Below are 15,815 nucleotides of genomic sequence, written 5' to 3' on the forward strand. Positions count from 1 at the left end.
CCCGAATGTCTCGATCAGAATGTCCATGTTCTTTCATTCGAGACTATGTCCGTACCGCACCATCGATTTAGCAGAGCCCGCGTCATTTGCATGCAATCACCGCGGCAAACACTACGCACTTGCGGATCTAGGATTTCCCGACCATTGTACTTATTTTATAGGCATAGCCTTGCACTTGTGCCATTCGTACGGCTGAACGCAAAGCCGTTCCGCCCAATGACCGCTTGCATCGCTGTGGCGAGAAATATGGATGTTGCGGTACCTCACACAGCAATGATGCCGACTGCGAGACGTTGCTAACCAGATCTGAACATCAGTCAGTGCGTATAACGCGCTGTACGTCCGAATCATGCCGGTACTCCAGTTGTAGCACGTTAATACACCTGATGCAGTACCATGTATGTTGCGCTTTATGAACCTTTTTGGCGCGTGAGGGGTATACACTGTTATTGCATTTCTTCATAGGCTTTATTCTACTTGCAAGGCATTCCTTGGAACTACCGAATTTCACAATGTTGTTACCCCATTATCTCATAACATCTGTCTGCCTGTTTGCAGTTTGCTATGGCACTTTCATTCATCAGTTGAAGATGCGACAAAGCCCAGGGGCTTACTACGCATCTCCGGAGCGATAGGCGGCGTGCAGCCTCGTCTGGAAATCCGGCAGCTTCAAGGGAATCCTGTCATGTGGAATCTATTTCTTCTCGCCCTGAAAGTTTTCTAGGCGACCGACCAGAATAACATCGACTCATACTATCAGATCGCTGGTCAGATCTTCTTGTTAAGTCCATTGGGTATAGCTGACCTCTTTTGTACTATGGATTCACGGGATGCCTTGGTGAGTGTAACGGTGCTCATGTGCACAATTAGCACACGGTCACGCTCACCGTACGATCTAGATACAATTGGAATGGCGAAAAGTTCAACACTTCAAATGGTCGATCTCCGCAGGTAGGCTACTGCCCCCACCATGACCTACTGTTTAGCACGTGGTAAGTAAACCGCCGGGTACAAGTTGATGTGTCTTTCTGGCAACAAAAGAACTGTTCTTTCTCGCTAGGATGATGCTCCAGCTGTTCACCAACCCTGTCTTAACATTGAAGTCACACTGACTTTGTACCCACGCATTAGGCATCGACCGTGCATATTGCTTTTCGAGGTAACGTCGTCCCACACGCAGTTAGTGCACAAATAACCCGCAACAGCCAAAGGTGCAGGCGATTGCTATCGAGATCGCTGATGGCTTCTCCAACCCCTCATACCAAGACGCAGCGAATAGACTCCGTGTGCCATATTGGGACTGGGCGCAAGCCGTGCCTGGGGCTGATCACATCTTCCGTGCAGCTATGAGCACGCGTAGAGTTTCCGTCACGCTTCAAGATGGTTCGAGTGAGGAGATTGATAATCCGCTCTACGATTACAGCTTCCACCCACTGGACAATTCTCAGATACATAGTACGGTAAGATCGTCGTCCTGCCGACTATTTGGTCTACTTAAAGTATCAGGGTTGTAATTTCAGACAGAACGGGCCCCTGTGCGACACAGCGCAGAGAATAGTTCGCCGTGCTACAGACGCAACCAGAACATGAGTCAGCGATCACGATGGGGTGGAATCTGAATTGGGTGAACAGCTTCCATCCCTTAGACAGACCGTGTATTCGGCAATCACTCAGTATCACTCGTTCAACGACCTGAGTAATGATAGCAATTGCGGCGACTCGCCCATATCGTCGATCGAGATCCCTCACAATAACATCCATAACATGATGGACCCCGGACACATGTCCCCACCAGCAGTAGCAGCTTTCGATCCCTTATTCTGGCTTCATCACTCGTAAGGAATACTATCTGGTGGCAGGATACTTCCAGCCAACCTACGCTGCCTAGAAATGTCGACAGACAGATTGCTTTGTTCCAAGCATTGTTCCCGAAGACATACGTGGAACGATGCATCGCGTCGCAGATCACCTGGGCAATCCAGTGCAACACTCCTCTTGATGCTGAATCACGTATGCATGAATACCATATTCCAAAGATCCTATTGACTAAACATAGCTCTTACACCTTTCCATAGGACAACGAGCGGGCAATGGTGGACCTCTGCCAACAGCAGGAATATCGCAGATTTAGGCTACACTTATCCCGAACTTCTTGACGGTCACAGTAACGCGACTTTGGTTTCTCGCATCAACCCTCTCTACCGAGACTCCCGCTTTGCCGCTTCGAATACAGAGCTGAAGAAGTTTGCAAACGACACAGAGTATCTCGTGAAGGTGAGTATGCCAGTGTCCGCAGACTTCTCCTACAATGTCCTGTTATCCATTGGTGGTATAAAAGCCCATCCGGCCGCATGGGCATCGCAACACTTGTTCATCGCCAAGACGTCGTCACTGATCGCCAAGACTACGCGAAGCTCGGCTTCTACGCTCAGCATGATCGTGCTCACAGAAGCTATCATGACAGAGGTAGCGGGTAGCCAGCTTGCGAAGAAAGAAGTGGAAGAATACCTAAGGTCAGGTTTGAATTGGCGTCTAGAAGTAGTAAAGAACGGTACGCACGATGGAGAATATTTTTACTAAGTTATACCAGGGAGGGAACAGCGCAACAAAGAGCGGTATACCTGGTATCAAAGTGACACTAATGAGCACGAGTGTTGAAAGAGCTACTTCAATTTTTGATTTGGATCGCTGGGTTGGGGGTTTTCACATCCTAGGGGATATTCTCTAAGGCCGCACTCAGCAAGTACAAGACAAAGCGCACAATGAGAAATCTGCCCGCATGGCCGTATACCGGATACGATACTGGAAAGCAAGTATTCTACGATCCTTCGAGGCACGCATAGGGCCTCGCTCCATGTAGATATCCACTCTCCGCTGCACAAGCTTCCATATGGAAATGTCCAAACCAGACGTCAGAACCGGAAGCGTGATACCTAACACCATGACGTTGTTTCAACACACTACCTACCAATGTGATCTTAGCGTCGCTAATGAGCGTCAAGCCATCGCATGATAGCGCTTACTCATTCCATGACTCTGGCAACAGACAGTGTGCAACTCCTTGAGGAACTGTGCTTCGTTATCGTATAACGACTTGGGGTTGAGTGCTTCTAAGGATATTGTAATTATCTTGATCTCAATCTTCAGTCCTCGTAGAGTTTCCAGAGCGTCATAGTACGTACTACTAGCGACTTGTAGGGTGTGTAAGGCTTTCCTCGCTGCATCTTGCGACATTTTGGACTCGAGATCGTATGCTTTGCGCGCTTCTCTATGCTTTCCGTCGATTTCTTGAATCGTCTCGTCAACCTTTGACTTCTGTGATACCAGCTGAGAACGTCGCTTTTCAAGGCATTCACGTTCCTCGCCACTCGAATTCTTCAAAACAATTTTTCGATTCTTGGTTTCCGGCCAGATGGAATCGGCTTGTGTTGCGCCGGCTTGCTCAGTCTCAACCAGCTTGCCGGGGATGGGGGCAGTATTAGATTCTTTAGTTTAAATCCCATTTCCCGTAACCGGGTTTGTTTGTGGTATTGGGAAAAGACGGCTAATCGTTTGTTGCTAGAACTTTTCTTTCGTTTGTTTACATGCTAGGACAGTCATCAAGTCTACTGACGAGAGAGTGCACGCTCGAATTGGTGGGTCGGCGCTTAAGGGAATCGTCTATGCTTGGAGGTTGCCAGTATGGCCTATCTTCACAAGATTGGCATCTTGTCCTTGCAAGTTTGTTAATGCACTGCTGCTTTTGCTGTCTGGGTCCAAAGTTGAAGGCATGGCCTCCTGAGGAGCTGCAGATGGACGCAGGACTGGGGTTCGTTCTGTAAAGGCTTTTTCGGTTGGAGCCATGTAGGGCTAATGCTTGAGATCTCATATTTGATGAAGAGTGACCTTGTGATGCCTAAATGGTGTTGAAATCTTCCTTGTGGCACATCAAGCCCTGTCAAGAAATCTGGTTGCATTCAGGATGCCGTTATGTTGCTGAGACCTCTACTTAGGTCGTGGATATCATTATTGTCAGTTGGCTTCTTGAACCCCCAACCTCTGTCTGTAGTGTGATAGACCTGACGTTCCTCCTCGCAGTTATGGCTGAATCAATATTTGACAAGCGAAACAGCCTTATGCCGAAGGCCAAGAGGCCATGCTGTATCACACAAGACAAATTTGCCCCTTTCAGTGAGCTAGGGAGGAAGTTGGGCGTGCATATTGGTTTGATGAGCTGTGCATCAGGCAGCCCGCAATAATGCGATCAAAGATCGTGATCATAAGGTGCAAAAGTAGGTCTGACAATGGCAGCTGACCCTGGGTAAAGAAGCCACGAGGTGATTCTAGAGCGTTTTTGAGTGTTTCATACAGAGGTAGCAGAGCCGAAGTGAGGGCTGACGAGGGCGCACCAGTCAGATGAGTGCCTCTTCTTGTGTATCTGTTAACACGCGTGGGCCGATACGCTAGACTTTGACTTGACTTTGAATCATGGTTACACGGTGGGCGACCGTTTTTGAATTTTCCGGGCGGAAGGGCCATACCTCGATGCTGCGCTCATGCTATGTATGAGCTATTTGTGGAAGCAGCAGCTGGCTGACCACATCAATGATGCCCGCTTCGCATGGCTTCTAGTGGTAGTAAATTCCACTTTGTTTAATTTACCGGCCTTGCGATGTGTTTACTCGAGGATGCCCGGGGAGCCTAGGCTAGGAGGAGCGGGTCTACAAGCGGATCATAGCGACTGAAATCTCGCTGTAGCGCTGGTGTGTTCGGGCATATTTAGAGTGGCTCCTCTGCCACTTTCGCTAAGCGGATATCGATTGCCTGGAAGCTGCGCTCTGATGACCCTCCCGAAAGACTCCTCCTAGCGTCCTTGTCAGAATCGACGAAGCCTCGCAAGCAAAGGTGGCTTTGCGGGACCGAGTTTCAATGCAAAATCGAAGCTCTTCAAGCACGGACATCTCAATAAGACGCGAATGTTGCCCTGGCCTTGCTCTTATAAAGTCTGTCATCTGGAATGAGCTACAGAACCTGACGTACTCTTCACTCCGCGTTCCGCCTTTGAACTTGATTTCAGGTGTGGTGAGACCGCTGTGTTATGTTGACGAAGCATTTGCTATTTGCGAGCAGACACAAGAACAGAATGAGAAAGCCAAATATCCAGGGTCTGGTCATGTTGTGCTGAAGTTTTCCGAGATGAGCCAAACCGTCGGCGGGCTTTTGGTACGGTGGTTCACATAGTTGACATCCGGTGGTGAGCAGCAAGTGACCTGGAGTTCTTTTAGGCGGCGACGTATCAGAATCAAGGGCGAGGCCGCGAAGGCGCAAGGTAGACCTGGCAAGAGCGACATGTGGGCATGGCTTTGGGATGGCTTCATTATCTGCAATAGGCTGCGGTAAAGTTCGATGTGGCACCACGACAGTGTTTGGTACAGGCGTCAACGAAAAAATGAATGTTAAGAATTGATTTGATGAGGTTTGCATTTTCCTCCTGTAATGTTGGCTTGTCGCAGTGGTTCCTGCATCTGCTGAGGTTGCGGCAAGTGTGAGCTAGCTCTATAATATCCCTAAGCTTTCACGATTGAATTAGATCAGGCTTGTCCTGGACGCTCAAATCTCAAGTGTTGATATATCTGCCGCTCATACTCTGCTTTGATCGCCTGCCCTACCTATGCAAAATCGTCATGTACAAATTCGATGACATCAGCTCCTGGTATCTCATTATCCAAATCACACAACACCACCCAAGATCTCGTTCTACGAGTCATCCACTTGGTCAGCCCAACTTCTTCCCGCAATCGGCGAAGGCAGGCCGAAGGACTCCTGCTTCTTGATGCCAGGGCGGTCAGGCTCAGTGGCCTTGATATCTTCGGTCTTTGTGCGAATAGGGAAATCGAGCTTCTTGGGCGTTTCGTCGTCTTTCTTCGCCGTCAATGCCGATGCAGAGGGAAGTTCGGGGAAGTCGGACGCTGAAGGCGGTTGTTGGGCATCGGGGTCTTTTCTCGCAGTGCCTTGGTTATCGCCGCGACCGCCTCTGCCGCCCCGTCCTCCGCGCCCTCGACCTCGCCCACGTGCTGAGGAGGGAATCTCGGATTCGTGCTGTTGTTGGTCCGCATCTACGGTCCTGGTGACTCCTGTTACACCACCATGAGCACCCCTCGCAGCGCCTCGCCGACGCTCTTCGCCAGTGCCTTCAAAACCGCCCTCCTTCTCGAGATCCCATTCCCTGCCCCCAAGCGCCTTGAGTTTTAACTGCCTGTTCCTCTCCCTTTCGCCCATCATCTGTTGCCTGTTCTGGCGGTCCACCTTTTGTCTCTCCGCCTGTTGCTTCTTGCGCTCAGCATTCTTTTGTGCGGCCAATGCCTCGCGGGCTTCGAAGTTTGCGGCATCAGCTTCAGAGCGGGCGTGTGCTGTGACCAAAGCCTCGTTTTTGGCCTTCATCGCTGCGAGCTTAGCGTTGATTTGATCTTCGGTCAGGCGGGCGCGGGGTGTGCCGCCAGTGAGGGTGCGGTCGCCGCGGACGGATTTGGGCTCTTTGGGTACGGCGGGCGTAGCTAGTGCTTCGGTGGTGTCTACGGTAGTCGTTGCAGCAGCGGCTTCTGCCGGTGCTTCGCCATTCTTCGCATCCTTCTCTTGCGCTAGCTTCTCCTTGTGCTCTCGTGGCTCCTGTGCCTGAGAACCAGCGCGTCCTCGTCCGCGACCCCTGCCTCTCCCGCGGGCTCTACCGCCTCGATCTCCATTCGCAGGGCCGCGCGGCGCATATTGCGACTGGCCCAGTCCAGCAGCTGGTTTTGCGGTGTCGGATATCGGCTCTGGCGGTGGTACTTCTACAGGCGCTTCTTCAACAACAGGCTCGGCGACCGGCGTGAAGTCATCGTCGAAGAATAGATCGTCTGTACCTGCCGTCTGCGCAAAAGGGTCGATGGACGCGTCGGCGTATTCGTAATCGTACGGCATCTCGGGGGGCTGTTATGGAGTCAACCAAGTGATCATGTAGAAGCTGTGGCTTGTAGGTATTTGAAGGTAGAAAGGCGATCATATTAATGTACGTACGGGTGGCGGCGCATACGATTCCGCAGGTGGAGGTGGGTCAACAGCTTTCGGTTCCGGAGCTGGTGGCGGCTCTGTTTGCTGCGCGGGTCGTGGTGCTGTCTCAGCGGGCTTTTCTTCGGGCGTTTCCTCTGGCTTGGGAGCCCATTTTGACGAAAACATAGTGCACAGGGCCGTAAAAAAAGTGACAAGTGGTAGTGAATGCCGTCGCATCGTGGTGAATTGCTAGCGAAGTCTACGTGGTACCGACGACGCTAGGCTCCGCGAGGGATGGCGGGGAAGAAGCTCCCCACGTTTCCGCCTCAGGCCAACCACACCTGGGCACCGTACCTTATTCCAAGTCTTTTTTTGTCAATCACGTCCTGCTGTTAGACGCTTCGCCTCCAGATGAGCAGCCCAGAAGATTCCGGTTGATCCTGTGCTGGCTCAGGATACGCAACGCAACCAGATTGGTACGCTCTTAGAACCGGCCTATATGCGGTTCAGACCTGTACTAGTATCTCCGCAGTCAGTCATCTCATCCAGCTTCTCCACCTGCGAACATCATTCAGGCCCTTTTGCCATGATGCCAAAGCAACCCCACGCGCACTATCAGGCGAGAACCTCCCTCTGACAATGGGCCACGAATTCTGCGGGCGCATTACCAGCGCGCCACCCACTTAGGAGTGTCTAAAGGTGATGTGATAAATGCTCACGATGCGCTGCATCACATACGCATGACTTTTTGGAACTGGGTTTAAAAGGAAACCACGGCGGAGGCGGTGGGTTCTCGGAGTTGGTAGCGATGGAGACGAAACATTGTTACCCGGCGCCCAACTCCGTTGAGTTGAGTCTGGCACCTCTGATTGAACCGTTGGCGGTAGCATGGCATGCTGTAGCACTTTGAGAAGTCAAATCCTGGAGTGAGAAGTCCGTTTTATTCAGGGCGGTGGTCCCATCGGGATCGCGCATACATCTGTTCTGCAGGCGTTAGGCTGTAAGGGAATTTTCATCTGAGAAGCGACGGCCATTCGTGCGGGACAAACAGGAAGATTGCGGATCATCAGTTTTCTCCTATTACCGACGACGTGGCTGAGCAACGTTGGGAGGAGACATCTGGTGAGGTTGTGGATGTGGTATTTGACTGTGCAGGGTTTCAGAAGGACATGGATGCTGCTTTGGACGAGTCAGTTTCTTGGGGAGTGTATATGAACGTTGCTATGTGGGAGGCTCCTGTGAGTACTAATCTCTCTAGAGGTTGTGTTTGCTAGACATTGGTAGATGGCCGTGCCAGTCTTTCAACTACTGTCGAACGAGATATCGTCGAAGGCCAGTAACACTTACAATGATGATGCTTTCACAGACACAGTCAATTTTTTTGTGGCTGGTACGGCTAGATTCCTTAATCTGGCGAAAAAGAATGACGCCACCCACGCAGGTTCAAGGACATCGACGGCATGGTGACCTCTCGTATACCTGTCGATGATATTGTCGAAATGGGCTTCAACGAGCTGATTAAACATAGAAATTATCACATCAAGATCATGCTGGTGACACCGCAAGGGGGGAATTTAGGGCCATAGATCCACTGTGACAGTCAAGCCGGTTGGAAGACATGAACTAAATGAGACGCCTGCCCCGGTGCCACTGCAATGCACATCCTCCATCAAGCGTACGCCTCGGTATGCATTGTAGACGCGTAAAGGCTACCGAAAGTAGCTAGGTGGTAAGTGGGGTCAGCCTCGTGAGCTAGCATGCTAATCAGGAGCATCAACTCTTTAGTTAAAATCCGATTACCTAGCTCTTATGTTCTCATATTTTCTAGGACCTTCAAGGAGGCGTAGTTCTTCCACCCTCTAAAACGTTACTGCTGGGATTCTTGCAAGTTGTTTACAGCAGAAAGTGAAGATACTACTACGTAATACTACAATGTCCAAGCGAACAGGTCCTCTAGCCCCAGGCGTAGCTTTCATTACCGGCGGTGCTCGTGGCCTAGGGAATGCAATTGCCGTATCCTTCGCTAAGGAAGGCGCCCACGGCGTCGTCCTCGTCGACATTCAAGACGAAGCGACCTTCGCGCAAGGCAAGAAGAACGTGGAAGATATCGGTTGCAATGTACCCTATCCTATCTCTACCCAGTTTCATTCCCTCAATTCGCTCACCAACCAAGTGCTTAACCATCCACGCAAATGTCACTGTGGAGGAAGACATGGAACGGGCAGTATCGACGGCTGTGGCACACTTCGGCCGCATCGACTACGCCGCTAACTTCGCCGGCGTCCTCGGTTTCGGCACTCATATCTCAGACATTGATCTCGAGCAGTACAAACGCACCATGGACGTTAACACCACTGGAATCCTACTCGCCACTAAATACGAGATGCGCCAAATGCTCGTGCAATCCAGCCACCCTGGTATCGAACTAGGACGCGTGGAGCAGAAAGGCAGCATTATCAATTGCGCTTCAGTGAATTCACTTCTTGGATTTTCTGGTCATGCGGCGTATACGGCGTCTAAGCATGCTGTTGAAGGCATTACAAAGTGCGCTGCGCTCGAAGGGAGGAGTCATGGAGTGAGGATCAACGCGGTTAGTCCGGGGTTCTTGCTTACTCAGATGATTCGGCCGGCGGTGGAGGAGAAGCATTTAGAGAATTTGTGGGAAGAGCTGGAGAAGAGGCAGGGGAGGAGCGCGAGATTTGAGGAGGTGGGCGATGTGGTTGTTATGATGAGTGTGCCGCGGATGAGTCTGGTGATGGGGCAGAATTTATTCATCGATGGGGGCTTTACGATAAACATGGGGAATGATTAGGTTTACCAGACAAGATAGCGAAAGGCAGTAGAGAACGGAAGCCGAAATATGTGGAAGACACCGAGCCTCGCCCTTCTGAATTGGTGTCTCCGTTACACAGTTGGGCAATATGCATGATTTCAATGAGACCAACCTGATCTAGCTTAGAGAAGTGCTCGGAGATACACTAACGCGAGCTCTTAATCCCGACTCACAACTCCAGCTTGAGCGAGTGCGAAACGATAAAGGTGTATATAAGAACCAAGTGTAAAAATCGAATTATCGTATTCATCTAACCACCTCACCAACTACCAATTGAGATTTGCGAGGCCACGTCAAGCTTCACAACCAACATGGCGTCCGCAACACCCACAGACCCAACAATGCCCTCTCACTACACATCCTCCCAAACAGCTTTCTTACTTCTCGACTTCCACAGTATGTTCGTTGAGGGAGTCGCCAATTCCAAAGGTCATGATGCCCTCTCAGTCGCCGCTGATACCAAATCATGGGCCAAATCCAAAGGCATGCAAGTCATCCACTGCCTCATCGACGCCGACAAGACGCCGTTTTCGACCTGCAAAAATAAACAACGTTTAGCTTCAATGATAGGCGCGTTTCAAAGTGGCGGTGGGGATGAGCCTGCATCGCTACTCGAGGACTCCGATGGCGAGGTTACCTACCTGCGACGGGGAGGCTATGTGTCCGCGCTGAAGTCACCTGGCCTCGTGGAATATCTGCGAGTAAAAGGGATCACGAGTTTGGTGTTGACTGGTCTCAGCACGTCCGGATGTGTGTTAAGGACTGCAGCTGCGGCATGTGACGAGGAGTTTGTGGTTACGGTGTTGGAAGATGGGTGCGCCGACGGAGAGCAGGACGTGCATGACGCGCTTGTAAAGAAAGTGTTGGCAGGTCGGGGATACGTGTATACGGCACAGGCGTTCCGCGATGGTTGGGAAAAGCGCACTTTGGGTGTATAATTTTTGGCAATGAAATTGTGACAGACCAAGGAAACATAGCTATATTGGTGAGGGAGATCCGTGAGGTGTGACCGCTAATGTAGACCGCTTTCTCCCGTCTCCGCCATGTGCTTCTGGCACTCCACCAAAGTTGTCACCATCTTGGCTACCTCCTCCAGCCTACTCAGCACTATCCGATTGCCCCGCACAAAACCGTAGCATTGATACTGGATCTCCGTTTTGTCACAGAACTCTCGCACCATGCTCTGCACCTGTCGCAAATTATGTCGAGGAACTCGAGGAAATAGATGATGCACAGCCTGAAACTGTAGCCCTCCATGCAGGAAATCCAACCAGGCGGGACAGTCGACATCCATCGTGGTGCGGAGTTGACGCTGCGCGAAAGACTCCGTGGGCCCGAGATCCGCGGTAGGCATGCCCCAGTGAGAGAGGGTAATCTGTACGTGTAGGAGCATTGTTACCATGTGGGAAAGCAGCACAAAGCCTATGCGTATCGGCCATGTGGGAAGTGTGCACCAGACGAGGCAGTATCCGAAGAGAAACCAGTAGCATGCCATGAATAGGATCTCCACAGGACGTGTCCACCAAGCTGCTCCCAGCTGCGCTGCCCGTGGGCTCACTAGGTGCAGCCACGAGAGCATGTACAAATTGAATCTTGCCAGAGCCATGACAGGGTAATACGTGTACTTTTGGTATGGAATCAAGAAATCCGCGGCACTGTCCCATACGAACCGGAAGTTGTAGAAAGAGCTCAACACTGACTTCATAAACGTAGGCGAGTTTGAGAAGAGTGGTGTATTCTGAATGTCCGGGTCGTGGATTGGGTCGTTCGTAATGAGATGGTGGACATTGTGGGAGGACTTCCACCAGCCGATGCTGAGACCACAGCAGAAGTCCGCAATGAAGGCCCCAATCAGTGTGTCGACTGTGAAATTGGCAGTGATACCACAGTGAGCGGCATCATGGGCCGTAAACATGATCTGTTGCTGCTCATTCGTTAGCATTTTGCATGACCAAAATGTATCGATACATACCCAAAACAATCCTAGCGCAAGAGCAGACGTAAGGTACCACTCCAGATGGACGAGGTAGAGGAACGAGGCGAAGAGAAGGGCATAGCGAATGCTCTCCTTAGCATACTCGCTATAGCGGCATGTATACAGTCCCTCATCCTTGATCCTCTGATGCAGCTGTCGGTACTCCAGAACAATGGCTCGTTGTGTGTCGTAATCGATTGAAGGGTTGTCGCGCAGGCCATCCGCAACTTCCTTCTGCTCTAACTCGGTGGCATATCGCTCGCGTGCAGCGACTGTTTCATCGGTGCTGTCGACGTTGTTTGGTGATGGGGAGGTCGATACAGCTGGTAGAATAGGTTGTTTTTCAAGCTCGACCTGGACAATTCCAATCGCTCTTCGTGTGCAAGGGGTTTGGTTCAGCTTCTTGTGCAGGGCAACTGCGGCCTTCGGGTTACAGTCAGCAAACGCTGACAACACACGCGCGAGAGCGCAAGGCATTGTTTTGGAGTAGACCCACGGAGCTTAGGTCAACACTCGTACGACTTCTTCTTCGTTTCTCCAAAGACTCTTTGTCATCTTGCTTCGATTCTCCCCCTTTGCGTAGCGCTTGTCGTGCGTAGAAGTCGTCAGGCGAACGGATTGGGGCTTCGAGGTTCCTCCAAGGCTCGTGTACTCGACCGATACGGAACTGCTTCATACACAGAAGAGTCCTGGACGAGTGGTAGCTAGAGAGACGAGGTCAGCCTTGCGTTGCCGATGTGAAGCGTCGCCGTTCCGATTGTGGGAACGTGGGATAGCGGGTACGCTGTGACTAGCGCTTAGCGGGTCGTACGCTCGCCTACTTACATGTTGATTTCATCAGTGGCATCCCTTCCAACCATGTGCAGTATCGCAAGTCGTCCACCGGGGTGCTTGTTGATCCACGCAGACAAATTCAGAGCATGCCCCTCGTGGATGACGATGACCTGATCGTGCGCAATGAGGCGCGAGACTTCGGCGGCATCGAGGAGATGCGGCGATTTGGGTACCATGGCCGTTGGTAGTTGAGTAATCGGGGGCAGGAGCTCCCTTCTTAACATATATAACCGAACGGGCCCAAACACGGCAGGTGTGCTCTTCACCAGCTCAAACGCGTCCAAGCTCTGTTTGCCGGAGTCTAGACAAGACAGGTGTCGCGTAGGCTTGCAAACAGGAGCGGGCGCTACCTTGGCACCTTGGAAATGTGGCGGAGAAATCCATAGATAATCTTACGCCCATGCGTTCGCGTCGAATGACAGGTCGACCATGAGGCTGGTATGCGTACAGGCTTCACAAGACGGGTGTTGCATTATTCCAGGGTGCTGCAAGCGATCATGAGCGTCCCTGATGTTCCAGCGACGCTGCATGGCCCACGTCCACGGCGAGGCGAGAGCAGGCCCACAGCGCTAGTGGCAAGGGGTGCCAGCCGGAAGCAGTAGATGTGCAGCGCATGTGGAGGAGGTTGCGACGCCTGCAACGTATGCTGAGAAGTGTGAAAGCTGCGCCCCGACCGTGCGACCGTGTGGGATACGAGCCGCGTTCCCTGAGTTAGTCCGCTTTGGGCACAAGCTGCGAGGGTCCTGCAGGGTCCCTGTTAGCGTTCGATCCACGCGGCCTGAGACTCGGGTCTCGATTCACGCCGACGATGACGGCATCCGCCACCGCAGCTGAGCCTCTTTCTTCGTATCCGTATGCATTCGCACGTCGGCGCCTTTGTCTGGAGTGGTCGCACCGCCTTGCAGCGCGATTCTCGCTCGTCCCGAATCGCTTCGTCGACATGGGGAGCGCTACAGTGCCGCCCCGCGCCGGACAACGATCCACGGCACAGTCAGATCTCAGATCGAACAATCCTTCCGTCGCACTCTCGTTTGCATCTCCTTGAAACTTCGAGTTGCCCCATCCGTCCGGGTCCATCTCTGCCGATCGCCAAGTTGGGCCTGTTCGTAGCCAGTTTTCAAACCCAGTCCAGGAGATCGAATAAAATACCGCCCATCATGTCGTTGTCTAGCAGATCATCGCCGTTCGGGAAGGTGTCATTCGCTGTGCTGTTGCTTTTTGCTTCTCCGAGGTCCCTCAACTTGGCCACCATCTGCTCGTAGAACTCGGGCATCCTCCGCGGCGGCGTTGCCTTCTGCCCCGCGGCATTCGCCTCTTCCATCTTTTGCACCAGTCGCCCAGATACATACCGGGGATTGATTGTTGGACTCCAGGGCCCGTATTTGACTTCAGAGAGCCGCGAATAGATTTTTATGGCGTGTCCGACCATGCCCCAATATCCGTATGGCAAAGATAGCACTGCTAGATCGGGTAGATCGCAAAAGGTATCAAGGAGCGTTTCAATGGTAGAAAGACAGCCCACGAGGAGGTCTGCGCGAAACGTGGTGTGAGAAGAGCAAGGCGGAAAGTAGTCGTCCTCGATAGCAAGCTTGCAGAGGTGGAATTCAAGCATCTTCTGTGTAAGCCGTGACAGCACTGCTTGCACTGGAGCAAGCGGTTTGAATCCCGTTGGCAAAGCCACTTCTTCTTGAAGTGCAGCAATCACCATTGACAAGGGCACTGTCATCGCACCATTCACATCGAGCGCGTCTCGGTACACTGTCCTGTCGACTCTGTCCACCATCCGCAATAATCTGATGAGTTCTACGATATAGACATCATTTGGGTGTTCCTGGGTTGCCTGAAGGACACGACAACACTCGTCCGTGTATCTGGTAAATCTTGGGGTGACCGTATTATGAAAGCAAGTGTTGATCCTGTGATACTGTTAGCGTTCATCCACATGTAAGTGAAGATTCGCTGACACCGAGGCCATCCACAGAACTCCCAGATAGGCCCTGCGCTCGTCTAGTGTTCTGGGTGGAGGTGGCTCATTCTTTCCAATAGCCCGCAAGGCACCAGCACCTATCTTAGACTTCGGTTGAGCCTCCTCATCTAGCCTTAACTCTGTGACCATCGCCATCGCCAAATGTACTGGGGTCAGAAACCCAGCTCCCTGATTTTGATGTACATGACTCCTATCATCAAAGGTCAAATCAATTCACTGTAGATCTATCATTGATGCAAATTTCATAGATATACGCACCATGCTACGTATAGTAGGATACCTTGCAAGATTGGAAGGTTCCTTTCCCTTCGGCCTAGAAAACGACCAATTTCGTCTCCAATCGCTCGAGCGAGGTTCGTTTGTCGACTCACGTCGTTCTGACATGTGACCATCATCAAGCATTTGTACAACAGGGGCTTCTCGCGATATAAGAGCTCTGCATCCGTGTCTGGTGATATGACGACAAATGGGAACATCGGCGTGATCTCGTCCACGAACAGCTTGATACAGCGCGAACCCTCGTTTCTGTCAAACGGAGGGTCATTGAAATCTAAGCTTGGCTCCAGCAATGCCGGCAGAGTGGGCGTCGACGAGGGCTGTATGCAGAAGGACAGCGGAGCCGCATCTGATGTTCGGCTTGCTACTAATTGGGACATCGAGTTGACCATTGATTCCAAGCGTCGAATTGCCGGATCTTGAGTTATTCTAGCCCGCCGGTTCGGGTTGCTGTGGGCGCCAGGTGCCTGGTCGTGGCACTCTCTACCCAATCGAATGCACCTGAGGCGCAAGGTTAATACACCGTGTATATACGGACACGGAACGGCAGGAACAGTCCACTTACCGATTACACTTTTCATTGAGGGGTGCGAATTCACATCGTATCTTCAGCTTAGCGCACGGTATGCATGCTTTCATTTTCCGCCTCTTGTCAACTTTTGCCGCCATTTCGTTACTATTCCACTGCATACGCGTTTGTAAAAGCGACTGCTTCTGGGATAAGACCAAATTTGGCTCATTCAATGACCCTAGAAGGTCAGAATGCATCCAGGCGTCCGTTTGGCTGAGACTGACCACTCAATAGCAGACTATTATAGGTACCGTGGCAGGAAGTAATCACCGTGAACTTGGTGGTCTTGACATTTGGATGAAGTGACTCACGTCAGTCCTTGATAACATAGAGC

General features: G+C 51.6%; 5 protein-coding genes across 5 annotated transcripts; 2 read left to right on the forward strand and 3 right to left on the reverse strand.

Moving 5' to 3' along the window:
* Positions 1–5,736: 5,736 nt before the first annotated feature.
* Positions 5,737–7,191, reverse strand: N0V89_008306 (uncharacterized protein; the record flags this gene model as incomplete). Its single annotated transcript, XM_056217063.1, has 2 exons — positions 5,737–6,945; positions 7,033–7,191. 2 exons carry the CDS (start codon positions 7,189–7,191, stop codon positions 5,737–5,739), a joined length of 1,368 nt encoding a protein of 455 aa, XP_056068619.1.
* Positions 7,192–8,937: 1,746 nt separating this feature from the next.
* On the forward strand, positions 8,938–9,817 carry N0V89_008307 (uncharacterized protein; the record flags this gene model as incomplete). The annotated part of the gene is made up of 2 exons (XM_056217064.1): positions 8,938–9,123; positions 9,179–9,817. 2 exons carry the CDS (start codon positions 8,938–8,940, stop codon positions 9,815–9,817), a joined length of 825 nt encoding a protein of 274 aa, XP_056068620.1.
* Positions 9,818–10,149: 332 nt separating this feature from the next.
* Positions 10,150–10,776, forward strand: N0V89_008308 (uncharacterized protein; the record flags this gene model as incomplete). The annotated part of the gene is made up of 1 exon (XM_056217065.1): positions 10,150–10,776. One exon carries the CDS (start codon positions 10,150–10,152, stop codon positions 10,774–10,776), a length of 627 nt encoding a protein of 208 aa, XP_056068621.1.
* Positions 10,777–10,850: 74 nt separating this feature from the next.
* On the reverse strand, positions 10,851–12,823 carry N0V89_008309 (uncharacterized protein; the record flags this gene model as incomplete). The annotated part of the gene is made up of 4 exons (XM_056217066.1): positions 10,851–11,762; positions 11,811–12,236; positions 12,310–12,517; positions 12,639–12,823. 4 exons carry the CDS (start codon positions 12,821–12,823, stop codon positions 10,851–10,853), a joined length of 1,731 nt encoding a protein of 576 aa, XP_056068622.1.
* Positions 12,824–13,764: 941 nt separating this feature from the next.
* N0V89_008310 (uncharacterized protein) lies at positions 13,765–14,430 on the reverse strand (the record flags this gene model as incomplete). Its single annotated transcript, XM_056217067.1, has 1 exon — positions 13,765–14,430. One exon carries the CDS (start codon positions 14,428–14,430, stop codon positions 13,765–13,767), a length of 666 nt encoding a protein of 221 aa, XP_056068623.1.
* Positions 14,431–15,815: the final 1,385 nt, after the last annotated feature.

Source organism: Didymosphaeria variabile (assembly GCF_027946475.1).
Source record: "Didymosphaeria variabile strain IMI 356815 chromosome Unknown scaffold_6, whole genome shotgun sequence".
In the NCBI taxonomy this organism is placed as follows: domain Eukaryota; kingdom Fungi; phylum Ascomycota; class Dothideomycetes; order Pleosporales; family Didymosphaeriaceae; genus Didymosphaeria; species Didymosphaeria variabile.